Source organism: Zootoca vivipara, chromosome 4 (genome assembly GCF_963506605.1).
Source record: "Zootoca vivipara chromosome 4, rZooViv1.1, whole genome shotgun sequence".
NCBI classification, from domain to species: Eukaryota; Metazoa; Chordata; class Lepidosauria; order Squamata; family Lacertidae; genus Zootoca; species Zootoca vivipara.
This window is the reverse complement of record NC_083279.1, coordinates 75663086-75689279: the sequence shown is the minus strand read 5'-3', so window position 1 is coordinate 75689279 and position 26194 is coordinate 75663086. Positions and strand designations below refer to the sequence as shown.

Sequence of the window (26194 nt, the reverse complement as noted above, 5' to 3'; positions counted from 1 at the left end):
GGGGTCTACGATGAGCCGGCCCTGCTCCCATTATCCCTAACCATTATCCATGCTGATGAGAGCTGATGGGAGTTGTAGTCCTCAACATCTGGAGGGCACCAGTCTGCACAGACTTGCAGTAACTCTCCAGAGGTTTCAGACAGCCCTTCCAGTCCTACCTTGAGGTATCAGGGATTGCAATTGGAAATCACATTCATAACATAGCACTATTCTACTTCAACCGTCACAGAGAATCCTGGGCACTGTACCTTGTTAAAGGGTGCTGACCTCACAGAGCTACAGTTTGACAAACTACCGTTCCAAGGATTCTCAGTGACTGTCAAATACAGTAGTACCTTGGGTTACAAACACTTCGGGTTACAGACTCCGCTTACCCGGAAGTAGTACCCGGAAGTAGTACCTCAGGTTAAGTACCTCGGAAGTAGTACCTCGGGTTACAAACACTCCGCTAACCTGGAAGTAGTACCTTGGGTTAAGAACTTTACCTCAGGATGAGAACAGAAATTGCGCGCTGGTGGCACGGCAGTAGCGGGAAGCCCCATTAGCTAAAGTGGTACCTCAGGTTAAGAATGGTTTCAGGTTAAGAACGGACCTCCGGAACGAATTAAGTTCGTAACCAGAGGTACCACTATAGTGCTTTAAATGCAACATCTGTGTGTACAGCTTGTGTTCTACCACTGAGCTATATAGTCCTACCTCAAAACTGGCTTGTGTCACACTGAACAACCGTCATTTTCCTTGGGCATTTTATTTTATTTGTGTTTTATAGAGAAGAGAAAACATAGTAAAGCAGAAAGATAGTGGGCATAATGAGACAAAACCAAATAAAAGGGTGAAAGAAGCAGGGAGGAATGAAAAGAAGCAGTAACGTATTTGCGCTAAAATTAGGTCCTGATCTGTACAGAGTGAAGACTATTGATCACAACTGAGCAGCTGTATAAGATATACATTGACATAGCTGTAGTGTCAGACTGAATCCTTTACCTAGAAGCAAGCAGTCTAAAACTGAGGGGTGCGTGTGGAGCAGGGGCAGCAAGATTTTCAGCCAAGCATGTGTAGGGTCAAGCACCCAGCAAACGAGTACACAAGGAAATGGTGGGATTAAGAGGTATAGAAAACTCCCCCCCCCCAAAAGAGGCCCTTACCGAGTAAAATTAAGAGAACCTCGTATTGTTTTCCCAGTACTGTATTCAGATAAAGAAGGAAATAAAACTGGCACATATGTGGAGAAATGTTGGCTGTGTCACTATTGGTTATATTTCAGATCACAACAGAAGGAAGTCGCCACTTATGCGGTACTAACGTAAATGTTTCTGAAGCTTTCAGTATCAAAATTAACAACAGCCTTCTAGAGGAATTTAAAACAGCTTGCTGTGAGATTAAATCCCATAGATTTTACCTTGAGGCTTGTGCTTATGGATTTTAATATTAAAACTTTTAGTTGACCTTACTCTATAAGAAAACATCCTTAACACTGATGTTATTTTTATGCCTCTTGGTGATACTAATGAGTTGAATAATTCATGAGGTTGTCATGTGAAAAGGATTTGGTGCAGTTTGATGTATTTTCAGCCTCTGGTGCTGGAATGTGATTAATAAAGCGCTAGAAGCACAGATTTTTTTTCCATGGGGCTTAACTTTCATTAGGGATTTTTCATTAGTGTTATTTTGATAATTTTTATAGCTGTCTGGTATAGCAGCAAAATTACTCTTAGTTTTAAGAATGAAAATCACATTACAGTAGACAAATAATTTTTTGTTTTGTTTTAAAGGGAGGTAGTTTACTTGCCTCGGATATCTTCTTAGTGGAAAATGACAGAGAGAGTGATGAGTCTCATAACGCTTTTTTTGTGTGGGTTGTTGTTTGTTAAATCTTGCCTCTAAATGTAGTACTATGAATGCTGCTTTGAGCATCCATATAATAGTGGGAAACATCTTAGTAGTTTTTCGTTATCTACATTGACTGTCAGTTATCATTTAGGGGGGTTGTGCATAAATATTGCAGCAAAGGAATGTTTAGTCAAAGCCTAAGTCAGCAAGCTCCTCTGTGTCTACGATCAAAGGCATCAGCTTAAATAGGTCTGATCAGGCATTGCAGACGAGGGCAGGCAGCTTCAGCCGAGCAAAAAACACAGAGCAAAGATGACAAAATTAATCAGTCATTTCTCTGGCAATAAATAACAAGATATGCTGAGGTCTGCAGATGAGAGAATTTCTAGGTTCCTTGGAGATGTGCCTGCTTAATACCCGATTTATCTAAGCTTGCACAGCCATCAAGATATGACCTTGATGAATAAAAGAGCACTCTCTAACTAATCTCGACTTAAATCAGTATTGATAGTGAATGCTTGGATACAGTAACAATATGATAGTCACAATCACCAAAGAACAGGAAAGTCTTGAGAATGGCAAAAATTGTCTGTGACTTTTGCACCTGTTCAGGGGGGAGAACGTCAGATGTTAACTAGTGAGCGGAAACACGCAAAAATGTGGTAAAGATTACTTTGATGACTCGAGTTTCTATATATTATATATATTCCGTATACTCCATAAAAAACATAAAAATATTTGATTCTTTGTAAAATGCATCCAATTAATCTTTTGTTGGAAGAAAACTTGATATTCAGTTTGAGGGGGGTCATATGTACCATAGCCCCTTCCCACTGCTGCAGGCACAACCACAGAAGGAAGCCAGAGGTTGAAAGGATTGGCTTTGGGCAGCTTAGACCTTCCCCTTTCCACCACACATGCTTCCAGTTTCCTCCTCCCCACCCACCTGCCAGACCCAAAGACCTGCCCACTCACCAGGCCAGGCCACACCCTCTCCCCTTAAAGCTCGGCCAAACCACACCTCTGGCTCACGACTGGACAGGGCAGCTCCCCAACAACCATCCTCCTCTGCTTCTGTCTCCCTCCTCCCTGGTCTCCAATGCTGCTGCAACCAAAATGGCCTTGTTCTGAGGCTCGCAGCAGAAGTGTGGTTGCTGGGGAACTTTCCCAGATTTCTGACTGTTCCTTTGTGGCTTGTCTAGGACACCCACCACCCGTGCTGCTTTCCTGGGACACCCGTTCACTGGGCTGGCTGCCTACCTGAAGCAGTCATCTGCAGTTCTTATGGCAATTCTTACAATTATTATGTGCAAAGATAGCAGCTCATCATTGCGAACTTTCTTTTTTTCTGTAAAATTATAGTTTAAATTTTTCCAAATCAAATTTCATTTTCTTTTGTTTCCTTTCAGTGTGTGTGTGTGTGTGTGTGTGTGTGTGAGAGAGAGAGAGAGAGAGAGAGAGAGAGAGAGAGAGAGAGAGAGAGAATGTTGCAAATTATGACACAGTCCCCAGAGTACAGTGGCTTGTTAACAGTGCAACTGTTAGTGTTCTAAGCAGTTTATGCAATCTAGCAAGGTCAAAATGACCGTGAACTGTGCAGAGAGCTGCTTGTATAATTTCCTTGCCAATAGGGATTATGTGAGAGTTCAGCTGAGCTTGGCTTGGACCTGAGTTCAAACTGGATTTGAGCCTTCCAATCTGTAAGCTTCCTTTTCTGAGCCTTCCAGATACTAGCACTTAGCAAAGGAACCTGCTGTGTTAATTTCTTCTGTTCCGATGCAAGCTAATTCAGTGAAGCAGCTCCATCCAGTAACACTGAGATTGTGTGTGAGAGGAGAAACACTGCAGGTATAAAATGGGAGAGAGACCTGGCTCCCTTGAACCTCAGACATCTGGCTTTTGGTCTCCAACCCCAGATTTTCTCCACAACACACACACAACACCAATCCAAGAAAGGAATTAAATACAAATACCCCTTTGGAAAGTGGGGAGGTTCCTGACAGTGGCCCTCAGATTGGCTCAGTACAATTACTTGAGCATGTATCATTTGGGGCAGCAAAATTCCATGTTCATGCAAGAAGACCTTCTAAAAGCTCACTAATTTCTACTTGCCACATGGATATAAGTGCTTCTGTGTATTCTCTCAGGTGGTTGTGTTGTAAATTGTGGATATATGAAGGTCTCAGGTATGTACTTTGGTATAGGAGTTTCATAGGAGCTTCCAAGAACCTATCTTTACTTGGTATGTGGATGGCAGGAGCTGGTGGGGGCGGGCCGCCCTGGGCTCCACTCGGGGGGGGGGACTCCACCTGGGGACGCACCTCCTCACCTCCACCTGCATACAGACATACGCGGTCTGTGCCGGCTGCCCTGCGAGCTGCCCCCCATTACGGGCCGCCGTGCACCACCAGCTACCAGATGTGTAGCATCCGCACGCGTGCACACTCCATGCATTGTGACGTCACGATGCATGCATCACGCCCCCCCCCGGGGGCGCCTCCGCGTTTGCCGCCCTGGGCAGCCAAGCGGCTCCATTCGCCACTGGTGGATGGTGTATAATCAGGAAAGCACTATTGAGTTGTCTCAACAGTGGTGATGAAAATAAAGGTGGCCCCTAATATATGTATGACCGAAGCCATTTATGCTATGATGTCACAGCAGAAAAAGTCCTACTCCTCATAATTTCCAAAGGTGGTGGCAGACCAGAGCTTTCCACAAAGATCTAGAAGGGTGGGGGAAATGGTATGTATGGGAGCAGATAGCCGCTGGGAATTAAAGATGGTTGATATGCAGGCTTGAAGCGAAGAATAGGGCAGTGTTTCCCAACCAGTGTGCCTCCAGATGTTTTGGGACTACAACTCCCATCATCCCTAGCTAGCAAGACCAGTGGTCAGGAATGATGGGAGTTGTAGTCCCAAAACATCTGGAGGCACACTGGTTGGGAAACACTGGAATAGGGCAAGGCACTGTTTTGCTATGTTGTATGGATCTTTTTGGGGTGGGGAGATAATAATGACCAGCTTCAAGCTGAATCCATGGCGTTTCGTTATAGAATTTAGGGTCTAGTTTAAATGAGTATAAATCTATACCACCCAGCATCCTATGCATCTGTTCCTATTTGTGAAGAAAAATTGGTTGTGCACACATGGATTTCCATTGCAAAGAGAGAGAATGTCGCAATCTCTCTTTGATTTCAACTTATCATTTGCTCATGCCTTTTTAGTCTTGTGACTTACAATTTGAATTAGGAATGTTCATAAAAGAATGTTACAAGATAAAGTGGGGGGAAATAACTGCTTTGATAATCATTCCTTCTAAAATGGCTAAGCATTCCCATCTGTGCATGTGTACTACAGTTTCTTACTAGTGAATCATGCATTTTCCTCCCTACCAGGGGGAAAAGCTACTTTCATTTTCGGTGTCTTTTGAAAATAATATTTTCAAATGTAACGCATGCACAAAGCATAACACGTAGCATAACATTCTTTGTTCATTTTTATGCTGAGCTTTTACTTCTATATAAGTACAAGATGAGAATATATTTCTGGAACTTTTATGGAGTGGCATCCACTTCATGGACAGAGATTATGTAGATACTAATCTAGATATTACAGTGACGAGCTCTTTTAAAATGTGTATTCAGTGGTAAAGGGCTTCCAGATGTCATCAAATAACTCTTCTCTGTTCTTCAGTCTAAATGTGATGATCTCAGAGGAAGCAATGTAAGAGAGGCATGTAAACCATTCTGTTTTACTTAAAGAGCATTGTCTTCCCCAGATTTTTTCTCCCTTCCCCCCTTTTTTGCTGCTTTTGGTCCATTTATCAATCAGCTTTTCATTTTCAGCCTGCATCTTTGCTGTCCAAAATTTATTTCATTGCATTGATGCATGTTCATCTTTTTTTGTACAGTACCCATTTGTTAATAATTTCCCCATGCACAGTGTGTCTTGTTTTGAGGTTGCGGTTCTCTTGTGAGAATATTGCGCTTTCCAAGCACAGTCCTGTGAATGTGGGGAAATGCCCCAAAATGTTCATTAATTGACTGCTATGATTTTTATGCAGACTGCTGCTGTTCAGGTGTGATAGGTACCTATTGGGTTTTTCTTTTTACAAGATAGCTCTGTGCGCCACAGTGTCCCATTCTGCCACCATTTTGTGACATTAAAAAAAATGCTTTGGAGACTTTTGCTTTGTTATGTGGTGAATGACCTTGTGAGTCAGGTATAGAATATTTTGCTACTGTTAGAATTTCCCCTCTAAAGATAAAATCATTTATCTTTATACATTTATTCTCTTGTGACTGCCAATTTAAATACAGAATCAAAATTTATATGTGGAGCTTTTCAGAGGTTTCATCTCCAATCCTGTGAATGAGTTCCTTTACTTCCCTGGACTTAGCAGCAACCTTCAGATTCATTCTACAATTTCATTGTTTTCAAAGAAGGAAACCAAAGTTGTACTTAATTCTCAAGTGGCAAGAAGCATTGATGGGGGGCAGTTTAATTATCAGGTTTGGAACCTTAGTTTTGTTTAGCTATTGCTTGTTACATTTTAATCAAAAACCCTACTAGAAGGATTCTATACTTACCATTTATGTGTAACCTCTAAGGCAAGTTTTATTATATTCTATTTCAAAATAATTATCTACCTTCTCTTAAGAGTATTATTACATTATCTTGCACTTCCATAGTATACAAACACATTACAAGTGTTCAAGTCATATTGCAAATTCAAGCAGATATTTTAGCTTTTTTAATTGCATTTTTTCTCTTGGTCTATTTTATAAATAACTTTCCTATCAATAAAAATTATCTTTTATATAAACATAAAATATATCTTATTTTAAATATATATTTTTGAACTAGTATTAGAAGATAGGTAGGGTGTATTTTGAAAAGCAAATTGTGAAAACGCATTGCATGGCTTTTGAAAGTCAGTACACTCTATTAGCAAATCTGTCAATATAAAAGGTGCATTCCATTTCCACCTCTTGCTCTAATAACCTTTTCTATGTTACTCACAGGCAGTTCACATAATCAGAGTATATTGTCAGCTTACTGGAGTTGGGGAAGCATGAAATGAAAATCACGTTAATATTGATCCAATTCTTTCTTGCAAGTGTCCTTGATGTCCTTTGCTACTGAGCAGTAGCTATTTGTTATATTTGGGGAAATAACTCAGTTATGACTATTCTTTGTAAACTGTATTCAAGCATAATTATTATTAATGTAGTTTTTGCTACTTGTCATTATTTTCTCATTTTCAATATTTTGTAATATAAGATCATTAAATCACAAGTTATCATCTCCTTATTTGCTAGCCTTTGCTATATAATGAATGTCTGCAACTTAAGACATTATGTTAACTAATGAAAGGTATGTACAATATGGGTTAAATTATCTGGACATATATCCCTTATGAGATTTTCATTGACAAATGCTGCTTACAAGGTCAGGTGTCATTGCTCTGTTCCACCATTACAGTACTGAATTTTCTTAAGTACAACACCTCTCAAAATGAAAATAACCACCAGTGTTTGGCATGTTTATTGGAAAGCAGGACAAAAAATGAATCCTCATAATTAGTAGAATAAAATATTTACTATTAGAATTGTTGATTGTGCTCTAAATCTTATCTGTTTTTAACTTTAGATTGTACATATAGCAGTAGTTGTAATTTTTATACAGAGCTTAGAAAATCTAAGTGCCTAGTAATTGTATTATTTTAATTTCAAATATAGGTTCTATTTCTTCTGTTAATCCTTTTCTCCCTAGTTTGTTTGTTTGTTTGTTTGTTTGTTTTTAGAATTCTTTTTCAACTCTGGAGAATTATGGAACTCTTAACAATTCATTAAGAGATGAGATTCTGTTGAGGGAATCTTATGCTTATGGGCATAATTCCTGTATTACTACTACTATTATACTTTCTTTTATTATCACTTCCTATGAATAACTTGACATAATTTCACAATAAATTAAAAGTATATTTAAAACAGTTACATAAATGCAAACAATTTTAAAAAACCTGTATAAAAACAGTTAATCTATATATATATAAATGTAGGCATTGCGTGCGCAGAGGTCACAGCCTTTCTCCGTAACCGCTGAACTATAATGTAACAAATATGACCACAATGTTCCATGCCCATCAGTGAGGGATCTGGCATAAAAGCACAGCTTTCACACCTAAAATAGTGAATAAATGCAAAAAAAAAGTGGCGCCCAAATTAGACGTCACCAGCAAAAGCTCTGAAGACTCCAGCAGCATCCAGTAGAAAGGCAGATTGCATGCTGTGACCAGCAAAAGTTCTGAAGGGCGGCGCCAAATAATGACATCATCAACCAAGTAACTGAAACCACCAAGGCGGCCATTACCAGACCCCTGGGCCCCTGCCAGGCTGCTAGGCCCCCACTAGGCCCGGGGGGGGGGAGAGGGCGAGCACCTGGATCACAGGCCGCAGCACAGCCTTTGCTTTATGTAGGCCTAGGCCCCTGCCAGGCTGCCAGGCCCCCAATAGGCCCGGGGGGGAGAGGGAGAGCACCCGGATCGCAGGCTGCAGCACGGCCTTTGTTTTATGTAGGCCCCTGCCAGGCTGCTAGGCCCCCACTAGGCCCGGGGGGGAGTGGGCCAGCGCCCGGATCACAGGCCGCAGCACGACCTTTGTTTTATGTAGGCCCCTGCCAGGCCGCCAGGCCCCCACTAGGCCCGGGGGGGAGAGGGAGCGCCCAGATCGCAGGACACAGCACGGCCTTTGTTTTATGTTGGCCCGCAGGCCCCTGCCAGGCCGCCAGGCCTCCATTAGGCCTGGGAGTGAGAGGGCAGTGGTGGGGGAGAGGGACAAAACAAAAAAAACAAACCAAAACATACAAAATACACAACAACAAAATACACAACAACACATAGCAAACTCTCTAAAACCACACACCACACCAACTACCCACACTACAAATACACCACAACACACACACACACCACACACACATCTTAAACCCTACCCACTTCTGACCCACAAACAAAAAACACCCTATAAAACTAAACAAAATACCACCTTAATAAACAAACCTCTAAAAAAAACCCACCATAAAAGACCCATTAAGCCACGTCTATCTATCTATCTATCTATCTATCTATCTATCTATCTATCTATCTATCTGTAACAACTGCATGTGGGAGAGGAGGAATCACAGGGATAAACCGAGGGTGGGGACAGTAAAAATCATAGGGATAAGCCGGTGGTGGTGGGAGGAAGGGACAGGAAACGTCATGAGTCAGAACAGGGTGGGGGAAATCACACTTCTTAAAATTTAAAACATAAATAAAACTACCAAAACAAACAAATGAAAATGCACAATCATAAGAAGACCAAAAAAATAAAAACCATAAATACAAGCACAAAGTTGAAACATCTGGACCCCTCCCCCCAAAATCCACAGCAACGCGTGGCCGGGTCAGTTAGTTTTATATACATAATTTGAATTTCAAATCCAATGCAGTGGCAATATTCCACTGCAGTGAATAGTCGAATCACTACGTTTTGCACCAACTGCAGCTTCTGTGTCAGCCTCAAGGGCAGTCTCACACAGAGCACATTATGGTAATCTAATTTGGAGGTTACCAGCAAATGGATGGCATTCGTCAGGCTATCCTAGCCCAAAAATGGCTGTAGCTGTCCTACCAGACTAAGCTGGTAAAAGGCACTCCTAGCCACTGAAGTCTCTAGTGTTAGTGATGGATCCAGGAGACTATGAACCTGTTCCAGTAGTTCAGTAAACATTCAAGTAAGACTTTCAGCAAGACAAAATGGTAGGCAAGATTCAAGTAGGCCTCTGGTGAGGTGAGGCAAAGCCAATATTCAAGCAACAAAGCATTAGTTTTGGGGAGTCTGTACAGCTACTACACTAGCTGACAAGTTGCTCAGTCTGGAAGCCAAACCAAACCAGGATTCTCAGATCATTTGACCCAACTGGGCTTACGCATGCAGTACACCTTCTGGCCATTATTAGGGAGGTGCTGTACAGCAATAACCAGTCCAGCAGTTTCTTGGTTTGTGACCTGCCCTGATTCTTCCAAAACGTTGCCCTGAGCCCTGCTGCTAGATCTGCAAGTTAGGGCCTGCTGGGACTTTGCAGCCTCATGATTGCATCTTTTTAATTGTTTACCGCCTGACGCAGTTTTACTTTTACAATATTAAACAAGGAAGACATGCCAAATGTGTACGTTTTCTTGCTCTCATTTCATACCTCAGGTAGTGAAGTCCAATGCGCTACCCGTTGCGCCACGGAGCCTCAAATACCTCAGGTAATGAAATGTGTTATCTCTTAAGAGTCAATTCATTAGTACTCTTGACTATAAACTGAAACAGGGATGTTGTGCTAAAAAGCAACACAGGCTAAAATACTTTAATAAGAAGCAAGAAATGTCGTATAAGTGTCCAAGAGAGTAGAACTTCACAAAAACATCTTTATTCTGTAAAATATTTTTTAAATTAAATGCAGCATTTTATTGTGAAGCAGACAGACTTTAGTTATGTCAAAACACTCTTTTAGGAGCCACATAAAGCTGTAAAAGACGGTATATGAAAAGGCATTCTTGAAGAAAAGAAATCACCATCCCATGAAGCTGATTTCCAGATGTTTGGAAACATTAGAATTTCCTGTCAGTACATTTAGGTAACACTAAAATGAGTTAACTTTCCATTCTGCCAGCCCTCTTCAAAGATGAAAGAGAACTCTCTGCATAAATTGCCTTATCTATAATTCACTGAAGTAAGCTGTGGAATGAACTCTGAAAGACGCAGGACTCTCCCTTGGCTTGTAACATGGCCTCTAAGCAAACTTTACTTTTATTTCCACTCTATTTTAAAAATGAAATTAGTGACCTTAAAAGTTGAATGGATGTTAATGAGTGATGATGTTGAGTGGTTTGTTTGAACTGAGTTATGTGCTTGGTTTGAATTTTGTATTTGTATTTGGGGTTTTTTGTGTGTGTTTTTTGCTTCTGCTGCTCAGAAAGTCTACCCATGTCTGAAATCAGCCACGTTATGAGTCTACATTTATTCAAGTAGCCTTGAACTGACTTCTTCTAAGCATGGACACAGCAGGTTATCTTTGAAGCTTAGCTTGCATACCTAGTACCAGCTGTGACCTGAAGAATCCAAATGAGAATTTACAAGTTTAAATGAAATTTGAGAGGAAAATATGGATGTTATCAAAATAAATGTTGACATGCCAAATACCGTGTTCAAAAGGCTCTCTGTCATTATATTTCATGCTTCTTGCTGTTTTATTCTACTTTAAAGAGAGAAAATATTCTTTATAATGAGTGCACTCCTTATTCCACTGACTCAGTGGCCCCATTCCCTTTGATTTGATGGAATCTGGATTAATGCAGGTCTGTACCTTGGTCTATCTGCTCATAATATATACTGGTCTCAGGTGATTCATTGAGTAGAATTTGTCTGTGTTTCAGTGAGAGGGATTAAACTTTTAAACTCTTAACTGCAATTTCATACACCCTTTAAAAAGAAAAGAGTGATGCTCACATTTCGCTTGCTAAACACAAAGGAGGCCACCTATATGTTATTTACTAGATGATATCTCCCACCAAGCAAACTGAGCCATTTACATTACAGTTGCTCAAATTTGCCTTGATAGGGCTGTGGTCAGGTTAAATGTATCTCTATACATAAAAAGGTAAAGGTAAAGGGACCCCTGACCATTAGGTCCAGTCGTGACCGACTCTGGGGTTGCGCGCTCATCTCGCATTATTGGCCGAGGGAGCCGGCGTATAGCTTCCAGGTCATGTGGCCAGCATGACAAAGCCACTTCTGGTGAACCAGAGCAGCACATGGAAACGCCGTTTACCTTCCCGCTGTAGCGGTTCCTATTTATCTACTTGCACTTTGACGTGCTTTCGAACTGCTAGGTTGGCAGGAGCTGGGACCGAGCAACGGGAGCTCACCCCGTCACAGGGATTCGAACCGCCGACCCTTCTGATCAGCAAGCCCTAGGCTCAGTGGTTTAACCACAGCGCCACCTGGGTCCCATCTCTATACATAGTATAGTCCAAAAATGCCCAAAACTATTAAAATTCTGAAGGGAGATTCTGGCTCATATCAAAAGTGATATACCATTCTTTTTGATCCATGGATAGGGCTCTTCAGTGTCTTTGTTTCAGAGATAATTCATCGACTCCGTTACCCAGTTACTGACTGCAGCTAAATTTCAGACAGCAAAGGCATAGAAATGTATTAATACCCCCAAAATTAGAAACTGGTATGAAGAACTGCGGGATCTTCTTGTCATAGGTGAAATTTAGTCTCGGATCAAGAGTGTGGCCAACCCATTTAATAAAAACATTTTTGGTGGACTATTATCTCAGTCATGTTTTGCAGAAGACTAATGATACTGAACCCTAGTTAATATATCCTAGAAAAATTGTGTGTTTAAGTCTAACATGTTTTGCAGCACTCCTCGTATATGTCCTTTATTTTTCTCATTTCCTCAGACATTATATTCTGAGTTATAGTGTTGAATGATATTTCCCATCCTTTATTTCTATTTCTTTTATTCAAGATTTCAACATTTGTTTCTTCTGTGGTTATTTTCTTAGTGGTGTTCTGCAAATAAAATGTTAGTAAAATAAGAGACTAGTAAATTCCAATTCCTTTATCATGCCATAGAACATTTAGCTAGATTCTACTCAGAGTAGACCTAACTTAGTGATGTTCATTAATTTCAGTAGGTCTAGTTTGAGTAAAACTTGGCTGAATCTCATCCTTCATTTTTAATTGTGGTTTCGGTAGCATCACAAGTCCTCTGTCAGATGTAAGCATCTTAGGAAAAGATTTATTGTTTGAACCATTTAAATTCTCCACTTACAACCAAAAAACAAACCCAGAGCTGTTGTTAATGCTTTATAATGTATTTGGGTTCATGTTACATTTAGAACAATCTTAAATGTACATGCCCTTTATTCTGCAGAGCGTCTTGCACTAGGTCCATATACTTACTTGTCAATATACTAGAGAAAGTGATTTGTCGATTTTTATCCAGTTCAGGTTTCAAACAGGAAACCAGTGTCATTACGTAAGGTCCTAAATACAGGTACACAGGTCAAAGTTTTAAGGCTAGAATAAACTGCAAGGAACTTGGCATCTGTAATCATTTAGATGAACCAAACAGAGAGTAAAAATCAGTATCAGAGACCTGCTTTTCTCCTCTTTTACATATTCCTTCCAGTGCAAATATAACCATGCCAATTCAGGATTAAGTCCTGTTGCATTCAGTGGGGCATATACGTTTAGATAAGGAAACGGGGGGGGGGGAGTTTGTGCATTGGCACTTATGTGTACAAAAGATACCTGGTGAGCTTGTAGCCCATGGTCTGGATCCAAAGAACCACACAACTCAGTCTACAGGTCTAAGTGCTTGTTTCCCTCACACAATAACTCCTGTTTCTCATAGCAGCTTTTGAAACAAAGGATACTCGCAAAAGCACTTTGTGATATAACCTAGAGACTGAATTCTCATACTATCAACAGGGTTGCATTCTGGATTGTCACCTTATCTTACGAAGCATAGTGAAAGGACAAAACAGTCTTGAAGGATTGGGTAAATCCAGGATAATCAAGGAAAACATTCTTAGCAATTTTCCTAGATCTTTTCTCATAGCTTCCTAATCATTCAGATACTATCTGATTTTTAAATTTTTAAATTGCTTTCATATTTTTACCTCTAATGAAACATGTTAAATAAGCATACAGTGTTTCTCATATTATAAGACATGTCTTATATTTATTTTTTCCTAAAAAACACACACTATGGCTTATTTTCAAGGGATGTCTTATTTTTTTCCTCCTCCTCCTGCTGCGGCCGGCATTGCTGTTGCGCCTATCACTATGTCTTATTTTCGGGGTATGGCTTATATTCCTTGAATGCTTAAAAATCCTGCTATGACTTATTTTATGGGTATGTCTTAAAATATGAGAAACAGGGTACTTAGGTTGCGGTCCTGACCCCACAATGGTAATGTCTTTAGAATGAGTTTAGGATGGTACGTAGGCCCCTCTTCACTAGCAGGACAGGACTCTGCCATGGTAGAAGAACCAAGCAATGCCCTAACAGACAGAAAGCTACTGACGATTGTTCTCCCACTGCTGATAGAAGACCCCACTGCTAAAGACCCCAAATGTGGCATGCCAGGGCGGAATAGCAGAGCCTTTGTATGTATGAGATCCAAAGCTCCACAAATCTCCTGGGGACCCCAGATGGTGCAGCAAAAAAGGAAAGATTCACTCTCTCACTCACACACCTCTTCTGCCTTGGCTGGCTGCAGCTGACTGGGCTTTGGAATCTGCCACTCTGCAGCTCCCTGGTCCTTGATAGATTGCACTGTCTGGATGTTTCCCTGGTATTTGTATTATTTTAGAATAAATAAAATTATTTTTTATTATATTTTAGAAATGCTAACAATACTAAGTACAGTTTGATTCCAAATGCATATTTACAATCTTGCCAGTGTACTTCTATAGAGAAATTAGAAATATTTAGCTTGTATCTTTTCTTTTGATATCCTTTAAGGAAACAAAAAAACCTTCAGGAGTATGCAATTAGAACATCTGTGACAGATCTGTTTTTAACATATTTCGTACTTCAGAATCCAAGGAAGTCTGGTGGTCTGTGGAACTTGCTTGTTAATTTCTTGATGAATGGGTACTGAGGCCAAGAAGTGCACTCAGTACGACATGTCTTCCAAAGATAGATTATCTCAAATAAATTCAATTCCCAATCAATTTTTGATTTGTTAGGTGTTAAACCACTTCTTTGTAAGGGCAGTGTTTATAAGCCTTGTAATGAGACAGCCTTCTGAGACATTACCTCTTCTTTCTGTAATTTTGATAAATGGAACTCTAATTCATAAAGGATACAGTGATTGAAGGGCAACTTCGGTCTCCTACACTTTCATTTAGATAAATGCCTGGTATATTGTGGCAAACTGAGGTATACTCAACTGAGTGATAAATTTAAAGAACAGCCAAGCCAACAAGCTTCTATCAATCCAAAGCAGGCTAGTTTTATATGTCTTTCAGATAAATGTATGTTTAATATTGTAAAACAAAACTGATCTCAGAAAGATTTGTCTACATCATTAACCAGCACGTTTGCCACATTCACCTGCGCATCTAGTACAGTACCTTTCTGCTACAATGCATTGCCAGATTGATGTGAGGGGATTACTGCCAGCAATGACAGGCTAGTTAAAAACAAGTTGGAGCCCAGCCTTCTGTTTTGAAGTTTACTACCATGCCTTTGTTCTCTAAAGAGCACACATCCCCATGCATTAAAAGTTCTTGAAAGGCCGTTTTGAAGTGATATTTTTGATCATTGATATTTGTATCAGTGGATAGATTCCATTTGTTTAGGGTTGCCATATTTTTCAAAAAGTAAAATTCCTGACACCCAAAGTTGTTGTTTAGCCTTTTTTTTAGGAAGACCCCAAAATTGTTGAGCTTTTCGGAGGAAACCTTTTGGAGCTGTTTTCACTGCTTTTTCCATCACATTGCCATACATCCGAAAACTAGGACATGTCAGGAATTTTCCAGACATATGGCAAGCCTAATTTGCTTTATATTCGAAAACAGCTTGTTGAGACTGATCTAAAGACCTAACGGAATTCTAAAATGTTTGTAACCCTTTTTTATAGGCACTGAGGAAGATGTAGTGAAGTCAAAGAAAACCTTCCGAAGCCAAGCTGTTGTCAATCAGAATGCTGAAACTGAGCTCATGCTGGAAGGAGATGATGATGCTGTCAGCTTGCTTCAAGAGAAGGAGATTGACAATCTTGCAGGTAAAAATCTTTTTTTAAAAAAAGTTTGATGTAAATAAATGATATAGTAATTGAACTGGTTTTCTAAACTTTGCCAACTGTGTCCTGTATTGGCATTTGTGTGAGATACTGAGCCTTGTTGTTTTGGAAACGCTTGGTACAGATTGCAGAAGTTCCCCACTGTTTTCATCTAATTTATCCTCACAACTTTATAAAATACTGGTTAGTCAAAGATCTGATGAACCTGGGTGACTCATGTCCAAATCAATCGTGCCAACTGTCATAATACACTGATAAAAAAAGATTGATCTATGTTTTAGAAAGAATATTTTGAGTGCAGTCAATTAGACATATTAAAGGATTTTTATTGTGAAAATGTAACAAAAGGGAAAATAAGATGTATTAGCCTGACCAGTTATGTTTAGAAGTATTCCCACCCATGTGAACATTTTATTAGGGCGGTGGGGGGCGATTTTCAAAACTTTCCCCATTTGGATTACAAGATTAGAAAACAAACCCCATGCCTGCATTTGAATGACAGGACAAACCAGATCATGGCTTGTTTCCTGACAGCGTAGCAGAACCAGGACAAGCATATAATGCTTAGGATTTCACTGGCGTGCACCATCACACTGCTTGTTTGCCTTAAATCATACCTTATTTTAACTATGGTTTAATATGACATGCCAGACCAGGCCAGTGAAGGGAGTTACTGGCTCATAGCAATCTGCTGTATATATAGATCAGACAACATTTTCCAAGGCTTCAGACTAAGCATGTTTTGGTAAATAAGTATCATTTCTTCACAAATGCAGTTGTAACCAGAGTCCAGCTCTAGCATAGCAATTGGTCCTAACATAAATAAAATGATTGCTGAAACAATTAATGCCATTAAGATCCTCTTAACATAAAAGCAGTTAATTCTGGGGCATTAATGGTAGCTTCAACACCTGAATTGAAAAGTGGTGGTGGGGAATCTCTTTCCTGGAGAAAAGTATGGTAACAGATATCCCATATTTCTCTGTCATCTGTCTTGCATTCAGTGTAATTACTCCTTTCCATTTCCCCATACCAGTTAATCTAGACAAGTTTTAGGTTAACTCACATTTTCTCCTAAAGTTCAACAGGCTGAAGGAACCAGAAGGTGCTTGGCAGTTGTTGGAGATCAAAAGGAAACTTTCAGCTAGGCTTCAGATTCAAAGGGAAAACCTTTATACCTATGTTTTACAACAGACAGGTTTTAGTCTTGTTGTGAATTCTGGTGGGTGTGCTGCAGGGGCGAGGGGGAAACTATGCACATTCTGTGAAGTAAGTGTAAAAAATGTCTTCACATTTTCAGGGTTGTTCTGACAGTTTAATATTATATAGAATAACAAAGTAGCTTATTGTCACACAGATGGAACAATATTAGATAACTGAACTGCTAAGTATTCATTCCATAATTAATTTGTATAAATATAGGCATAATACCTTAAGTATCAGACTACTAGATTTACCACTTTATGAAGATAAACTTTCAAAATCTGTCCAAAAGCAAACAAATGATGCACAATTGTTTGTGCAAAATTTAATTTTTCCAGAAAATACTGTGTAAAATTACGTTTTGTCACTTTGAAATTGCAGCGAGGGTGAATGTGGATTGGGGTTATTCAACATGATGTAAATATATATATGCTTTTGTTAAGAAATGCCCACTTGTTTTTGTTCTGAAGAAAACCGATGTGATAGAAGAATACACAAAATAGCATTCCTAAGTAGTGCAAAATCTACATACATTGGTTACATTTAATTTAACTGAAGTCTCAGTCCTATTTCAATGAATACAGCAGTAGCATAATGCATGACATTATGTAAAAGAGAGAGCCCAAGTTTCCAAAAACCTTCATTTGGGTAAATGCCACAAAGCACAAAGCACTTCTAATCAATTTCTCAGCTATCTCTCTTGCTTATCTTACCAGCGTTTCCTCCACATCTGTGCTGCTGAGGTTATCATTCCTACCTACTATTTCCTAACTCTTGCTACTGTCCTTTCTCCCCGCACAGCCATTGCAGCTACCTCTTTTTCCTTCCTGTCCAACAATTACTGATCAGATGTAGATACCTTTTACCCATACCTTTGGTGAAGCCTTACAGTTTGTGCTGTTGTTGCCTAACTCAGAGGCTCCCATGTTGCTACTCTGCATTTGGCACAGGAAAAGAGAAGGGCCATACCTCTAGAGCACATGCACACTGAGCTTTCTGGTCATTTTCAAGTTTCACAGCTTGACTACTTTTCGTGTAAAACTAAAGTACAGTGCATAGGAATGCTTTCATTTTCTTTAGTGTTAGAATCATGTGTGGCTGAAATCTTATTACGGTTAAATACTGTTTAAAATCTGATAAATGTTCTTAAGGTTTTAAGAACAACAATAATGTAACCACCAAATGAACTGCAGTCAACTTTATATAAAAAAAACTTGGTATTTCATCGCCTTATTTCATAATAATAAATATTTCATAATTTTCTGTTTCAATTTTAGCTCCTAAATTTCTTCCCAGACTGTTCATTTCAAGAGGCAAGTTGCTTATTGATAAATCACTTGAGAAAAATCAATAACTAGTAGTACTTTTTAGTGTCTAAAACTATGAATCAGCAGCATCTCAGTTTGCACAATTGTAGTGAATTGATTATTATTAACTTGTCTATCTGATCCATTTATTTTCTATGTCATAAATGTTCAAAACATGATTTTCATTAATTTTCTGAATAACAATTCTACTAACTTGTAGTTTAGAAGTATGCTCCTAGCATTCAATGGTCATTTACTGACAGATAGTGTAAAGATAATAAGAGTTGATTTGAATGTTGGGCTGAATATTAAATAATCAGTAACTTCTATAACAAATGTGATCTGTAAAGCACTGCTACTGCAATGTTTATTTCTGAAGACCAGAGGTCTGGGCCCAACCCTTGATGGTGATTCAGAAATAGTAAACAAGGCCATCCACTAAATTTACAGGGGTATATGAAGTTGTCTTACACGGTATTAGTCCACTGGCCTTTTTAGCTCACCCCTATCTATGCAAATGGGTTCTGCTTCTCCCAAGTCTCAGGCAGAGGTTCTTCTTCTGCCACCTGAAATCCTTTTCATTGGAGTCAGTATGGATTGAAGCTGGGAGCTTTTGCATGCAAAGCATAGGCTCTGCACAGGAGTTCCTGGTATCTCTTAAAAGTCCCACTCTGCTGAGCCTGGCCTTAGAAGGCTTTTCCTCTTGGTTCCATCTGTGGCTCCCAATCCTGCTGTCTCATGAAAGTATCTCCTATCAACTATGATATGTAAGCAAGCCTACATGGTCTGAGGCAGTATTCCTAGGAATACTGGATTCTGGAGACAAGCCATGGGAATACTGTTAGCTTGTGCCTTCTTTGTAAGATTCCTGGGGGACATCTGACTGGCCACTGTTGGAAAGAGAGTGCTGGACAAAAGATGGAGACAAGCAATTCTTAAGACCACGCACCGAATACAAATCAGAGGTGAGCTCTGTGCCCCAAACACCCCCTCCCCAAATTATTTCCCCTTCTAAAAATGACCCCTCTTGACTCATTTGCTGCAATGCCATTGAATGCCATGCTCGGAATTGTTCCCCCTCATCCAACTTCCCATGTTTAAAAAAAGCCAGAGGGAAAAACAAATTCAGGCAGCCTCACACAGCAGTATTGCACACATTATTTCTTCAGCCTTGAAAGATTTTTTTCTTTTCTTTTTAGAATATGCTGCTGCAGATGTCATGACTGCTAGCTTAGAAGGCTTTTAAGAACGATAAGATCAATTTGTGGAAGATTAGTTATGAACAACTATTGTCTGTGACAGCTAAATGGAAAGTTCGTGTTCAGGGGGAGTGTACCTCTGAATATCAGGTGCTAGAGGAAAATGGGGGAAAGCTATCACATTTGAGTTTCCAGGGAAATCTGGCTGGCCCAAGTGTCTCCAATAATTCATATCCCCAGATGCCCCTAGTTAATGCTTCCCTCTGCTGCCCATCCCCCAAAATAAAACTTCCCATTTTTTTCTGAACCATAAGCTCTGTCTTCCCAAGTCTTTTCTGCCTGGTCTCCATTTTTTCTTGTTTTGTTCATAATAAGTTGGCAGGAGGATCTCTTCCCATCAGTCTTCTCCTGTCCTAACAATTCTGTTTTCTCCTCCAGATGGGAGAATGAAGGTATGAAATTTTAAAATGGTCAGCTGCTGTCCAATAAGCAAATCTGCACCACTGCCCAGGTGGCAAACCTGCCCTTTTCACTCATCCCCCTTCCCAGTGCCACAGCACAAGTGCCCATGCAATACTTTGGACTAATTTATAGGAGCCAGCAGAGAGTAAATCCATTTTGTACCGCTGTGTTGGCATACTAGTGCCAGCGGGTACACCCACTCTGAGCTTTAAAAGCAAAATCCTAAGTTTAAAATTGTGTCAGTTGCATAGATCTTTTAAGGATTTCCCCCTTTTCCAAATTGGTAGATGACAGTGTGCTATGCAAACTGAATAAGAAACTCTGCACCTGCACCAAGTGATTCTGGGTTCTGTAACATTCTTTTGTTTTTTAATCCATAAATTGACTGCGAACTCTTCTTCGGCTAGGGAAAGGTCTAATAGTTGATTTACTGGGAAATACCGTAATAAAGAAAGAAAAACATTTAGTAACTATTCACGTGTATGATACTTGCTGTAGAAAGCTGCAACATTGTAATTATCCTATGCAAATTGCTTTCTTGGCTCTCTGGTACCTTGGCATGTTGGCCCTTTTCCAAGCTTGTTTGTAGCACTCATTAAGATATGGCACAAACACCTCCCATCTTACAGTGGCATTGCATCCCTGCCTTTGTCTATTCCACCCCAGGCTCATCACAGGTGTCTGCCACCTACTAGCTCCCTTGCCCCCTGTGTGCACATAGGTATTGCCACCACAAAGGGTGATTGCCTTATTAGTCATTCACTTAGCTTCTCCCATCCTCCTCTTTGGGTGCTGGGTGGCATTTTTTACAGAGGGCTCATCTTCCCGACTCTGTTGCCTGCTATCCAGGTGGCTGACAGTTTCGAGAGGTGGCAAGCAAAGCAGAGCTCTGTGTCTTCTACATCCATGTCTAGCTCTTACCTCTAGCCTCAACAGAGCTTTTGTTCTAGGGAAACTATACCTCACTGTTGTGCAGCCAAAGAGAAAGTGGAACAGTAGTGTGATGTGCCAGGTTATATCTGAGGTTTCTGTCTTGTTTCTTAGCAGAGAGAGAGGAGTGAGAGATGGATGTCATCCATCTCTATCTGATTCCAGCTCCCTCCTGTCTTTCTTGATTCCAGCTTGAAGGCAGGACAGAACTGCAGGAACAGCTGGCTTAGCACACTGGTGGGGACTGTCCATCCTGAAGGCAGATGGAGGAATTGGGGAAGGCAAGCAGAGCAGGAAATTGGTGGTTCCTCTTTGGATAATTACTTAAAAGGCTACACATATTTACATGATTGAAATATTTGTCTGGTTTTTCTGTTTGAAGATTTGTGAATTTTTAAATGTCCCTCTGGACAAGCTTCAGCAATTTTTAGCAACACAGATTTAGATGTAGAGATGCGGCCCATGTGACCACTGGGGCTTTCTGGCACTTTCCTGCTTCAGCCCTTGCACTTCTTAAAAATCGATCCTGAAGACTGGAGAGCCCTCTAGTTCAGTGTAGGGCTATTTGAAAATGTGCTATTTGAAACAATTCAGAAAACATCAACTAAGCTATCATTCCAGCCTCTGCTTCCCCCTACCATCACAACTCCATTCATTGAAAATGAGCCCAAATGAAAAACATCTGGAAGCTGGCCATTTCCCCCAAACCTAGGGCAGTATTCAACTAAACAGTTTCACTAGCTCATTGACATTTAGTTTCCTGTTCTGAGGGATCACTCACCTCCGGAGCAGATTTAGGGTGTGAACTGGGAAAAGAGAGGGTGAGGAAGTTTGGTTGGGCCACTAAAAGTCTTTGTGCTGGCAGAACTGTTCAGGTGCGGCAACCACTGAAAATGCTTTTATACGTAACTTTGTGTTGACTGGGTGGAAGCATAGCATAGGATGCAAGAGTGAAGTCTTGGCTGTTTATAGGCAGTGACTGAATGAGGCGGAGGCAAGTGCAGAATCACTTCAATTTGTCTCTTTATTTGGGGTACACAGAGAGCCAATGGACATCCTTACAACTTGTACATCTATGAGCCCTTCTTATATGAGATGATGCATCTATTTTGTACTCTGATACTAACATCCACATTAAAATATATTGAAATGTTCCTTAGAGGCAAAAATGGCAGTAATTAAATAATAAAGGCAGACTTACCAAGAGGTTCTGGGAAAAGATAGTATAAAGAATAGAAAGACAGGTGCTTTTGTCCAGCAGTTTGACCCCCCCCTCCATGTTTTATTTCAGGGTGTTTTATAATGAAAAAATATATACAGAGATACTAAGTGTTCATCATTACACTACATAAATTAGCATTTACGGTATGCATTTTTTACTTCAGTTGTATTACCCTAAATAATTTAATCTGAAAACTTGTTGTTTATTCAGTCACTATTTTGTGTGACTAAGATTGAACTAACTATAGTTCATGGCCATGTATGAATTGGTATATTCGTTTTAAAATTTAAAAGTGTTCATGATTTAGAAGATGGCGGCTAACTAATCTTATCTGAAAGTGACAGAAATGTTAGCTTTTACCATTAAAGTGATGGTGGTGAATATTCTGATTGGAGGTAAGGGGTCTTTACTTAAGAGTACAATCCTATGCATTTCTACAAAGAAGTAAGTCCCACAGAGTTCACTGGGGTTTATCCCCACAAGATCGCAGCCTTAGTACCATACAGCAGATGTGAAATGACCTTTCAAATGCACCACTTCATTTAGGGCTGCTTCAAGTGACAGTAGTACCCTTATCATCTGCAACCCTGTAGGCAGCCATGAGTGTAAGTTCTAAAGCACAAGACAGAAATTTGATTGACAGGCAAGCTGCATTTTTTTCTGGCCCAGCCTTAGCTCATCTATCATCACTTACCAAAAAGGTTATAAGTATATTTTTCATTCATGTTCGCGTAAAACGTTGAAAGGACAAAAGAACAAATCTAGAATCTTATAGGAAACTCTTTATCCAAAATGGTCACAGTTTCTGTGCCAGATGCAGATGATTAAAAGTAGTTCTTGGCCATTGCTGATACATGATCACCTGGCATCAGATGAGAGGGGCTTTTAACTTTGTCCACAACCATGTTAAATCCATGTGAACTGTTAGTTTTTAGCACAGTTCAAAAGCATTGTTTCAACTTTATCTGCACTAGAAAGGAAGAACCAACATTTTTCACAGTGTCATGGGGCAAAACTATAGTGTGTGTTGGCTCTGCAGTACGATTTAAGTTGTTTTAATGAGCAAATAACTGTATGAGCTTGCTGTAGGGGAGAAAAATGCCCAGAGTTTACAGAAATAAGCACAACTCAGTAGATGCCTTCAAGTATATATAGCAAAAGTATGTCCCAATGTCTGCAGCAATATAAATATATCAAGAGGAAATGCTTTCTCTGTAAACATAACAATATGTGTAAGTGTGAAGAAATAACAGGCTCCTGAATTTATATGCAAGTTACCCTTGAAATCTAGACTATGCATACACCATGTGGTAGATTTTCCCCTTTAATGCTAAATAGTCTTTTTTGCACCTTTGCACAGTTAATTTTATTGTGTACATCACTGATAACTATCCATAGCTTTACAAACTATACTAAGGAACAATTAATTTCATTTGATACAAATAAAACATAGTTCCAAGAAATTCTCCCAAGTAGGTACATAATAGTAGCAAAACTAAAAACAAAGTGCAGGATCCAGACCATGGAACATAGTGTCTTCTCACACAAAGTATTCCCAAAGGCTCAGTAGAGCCCTGTCTCTCCACTCTTAGTCTCTCCCTCACATGGGAGGGATACAATGGGACAATGCAATGGGACAATGCAAATATGGAATTAATGGTCTGTGCACACCTCCCTTATCCCATCCAACCATTCCTTTTGCCCCAATACATGTTTCTCACGCTGAGTAACATTGAGATAAAACAAAGTGCCACATGGAGATATAGGAGGCAAACATGCTCCTTTGATTCCCCTTACTATCCCATTTGTGCATTTGTGTTCACACCTGAGCCTATAGCAGCCTTCTCTATGTGAACACTACATGTGCAGTGGACAGATTGTTCCCTGTGTGTCTACTCTACATCTTGTAGAAGAATATGCTGTTAGGCTTTTATACAAGTTCATTGACACTGTCCTTACATTCTCCCACCCTTCTAATTCTTGCCACTTTACAATATAGTAAGCCAAGAATCTTGCTGGTTGTGTATATAGATTTTCAAAATGACTTACAGCGTAATCCTAAACCATGCCCTGCACAGAAGTGAAATCTTATTCAGTGGGGCTTACTCCCAGTTAAGTGTTGTTACAACTGGAGCCCTAAAAAGTTTGTTGTTGTTGTTGGTTAGTCGTTTAGTCGTGTCCAACTCTTCGTGACCCCATGGACCAGAGCACGTCAGGTACTCCTGTCTTCCACTGCCTCCCGCAGTTGGTCAGACTCATGTTGGTGGCTTCAAGAACACTGTCCAACCATCTAGTTAACAGTGCTTAATGTGGTTTGTCAGTCCACCAGTAGGTATCCCATCTGAAAATGGACCATAAGTTCTATACCAAGAGAAGTCTTGACTGGGAAGGGCGGGGTATAAATATTATTATTATTATTATTATTAGGAAAATGTCTTCGCATTTGGGTTGTTTCTGAAAATTGTTTTGTTCTTCAGCTGTCTTTTTAGTCTTGAATGATTTTTAAGTGCCCATCTTAATATAGCAATCTGGGGAAATTGACTATTTCAGCTTGACTTTTTTTTAAGAGACAAAAATCGATCTTACATCCTAAGTTCATTAATACTTTGGAAATTTATTGTTCTTTTGAAATAAATTCTTTTCAGGATCAACTTATTTTTGTTATTATTTTTTTAGTTAAAAGAAGCATTAGATTCTAAAGTGCCTAAATTATTTTAACTTTAAAAAAATCCTTATTACCTATTTATTAAATGATTTTATACTGCACTGGAACATAGCAGCTTGTTAAAACTTTTTTTTTAAAAAAACTGCAAAATCATACTGGTGGATTAATATGTGTAAAGCCATCTGCAGAATTTAATTGCAATAGCACCAAGAGGTCCGGTACTATTTAGTTGTTTTATTAGCTATTTCATGCTTTAAATGCCTTCTCTGAAATTAGAAACACAGTTCTGGCAGCTACATAAAATTGGGGCTAATGATTAATAGGAAACGGGAGTGATCCAATAAGCGCTACTTCTGTACAACCTGCGTTTCCATTTATTCGCAGCAGGACTTGAGCAGTAGCACTCCCAATGCACATCCTGTTGAGCACTGTAAAGAAAGTGCTCCCGTCTTTAGCAGAACAAATCCTGTCCTTGTTTTCCCGGAAGTAATTCCCAATGAGTTCGGCGGGACTTGTGCCCCGAACTGCTGCCTTAGGCTACAATCCATACCTGGCAATGCACACCAGGAATTCAGTGGGGCTCATGTCGAAGAATTCCCTCGTGGCTTCTGCTCTTTAAGCTGTGTGAGCTTACAATTTAGTTTGCATCGACCGACCTTCATTAGAAGTCTTCCAACAAGCCAAACGAAATTTAGAATGTGTTGCCTCCTGCATCTATACCCGACTCTTTCTTCCCTGTGACTCTTGTGTGTGTTTTGTTTAAAAGATGTCTAAAGGTCAATCTCGCCGTTTCTTTCTGGGGACGCGGCGCGTGTGTTCTCCAGACGTAACTCGCCCGGGGGCCCTTTCGCTGCGCGCTGCGGACTCTGTGCGCCCTGGCGCCTCTCCGCCGCTCGGCCTGCCGCTTCTTCGGCTGGGCTGCTGGGGACGCCCAAGCGGGAATCCTCCGTCCAAGCCCCGAGCCGCGGCCTGCCGCCCTTTGTTCTTCCGTCCGCCGAGGGACAACAAAGCGGACGGGCCTCCCTGGACCAGTCACGGCCGCCGGGGCTGGGCGGGCGCAGGTGGGAGCATCTGCAGCTCCGCGGCGCGATTTGGCACGGTCCCGATGGACATGGAAAGAGGCTCCTGGCTCCTCAGGGGCAGCGCTCAAGCTTGTGCCGATAAGTGGGTGGGGGTGGTGGGGTCTCACTGCTTTCCCCTGCTGTTTTGGACTTGAAAGTGTGGCGCTCCCCCGCTCCCCAAAGGGGTGAAAATGCTTGGATCAGCAGCGCCTGGCGCGCTCTCCCCTCCATCCAGTGCTTGCCCGGTGCGCTGCGTTTTTGTTTTGGGGAGCGGTTTGAGAAGCGGAGCCAATGCCGCGCTGCTATCTCGGGGCCATATGGAGAAGCTGCACTATTTTGATTACGCCTGGTGTAAACATTTTAATGTCGGATCCTTAAAATCCAGAGCCTCTCCCAAAGGGGATTAGAACATAATCCTCTCGCTCTATAGCTGGAGTGGATTAATTTCG

At 40.5% G+C, this 26194-nt stretch overlaps 1 protein-coding gene across 9 annotated transcripts in view; it reads left to right on the top strand.

The window, feature by feature from the left end:
* NBEA (neurobeachin) overlaps positions 1-26194 on the top strand; it is a 354996-nt gene that overhangs the window by 180022 nt on the left and 148780 nt on the right. For all 9 annotated transcript variants that reach the window (XM_035114666.2, XM_060273784.1, XM_035114659.2 and 6 more), the window contains one exon: positions 15535-15678. In XM_035114666.2, the coding sequence (XP_034970557.1) occupies positions 15535-15678 (144 nt within the window). The remainder of the gene's footprint in view (positions 1-15534; positions 15679-26194) is intronic.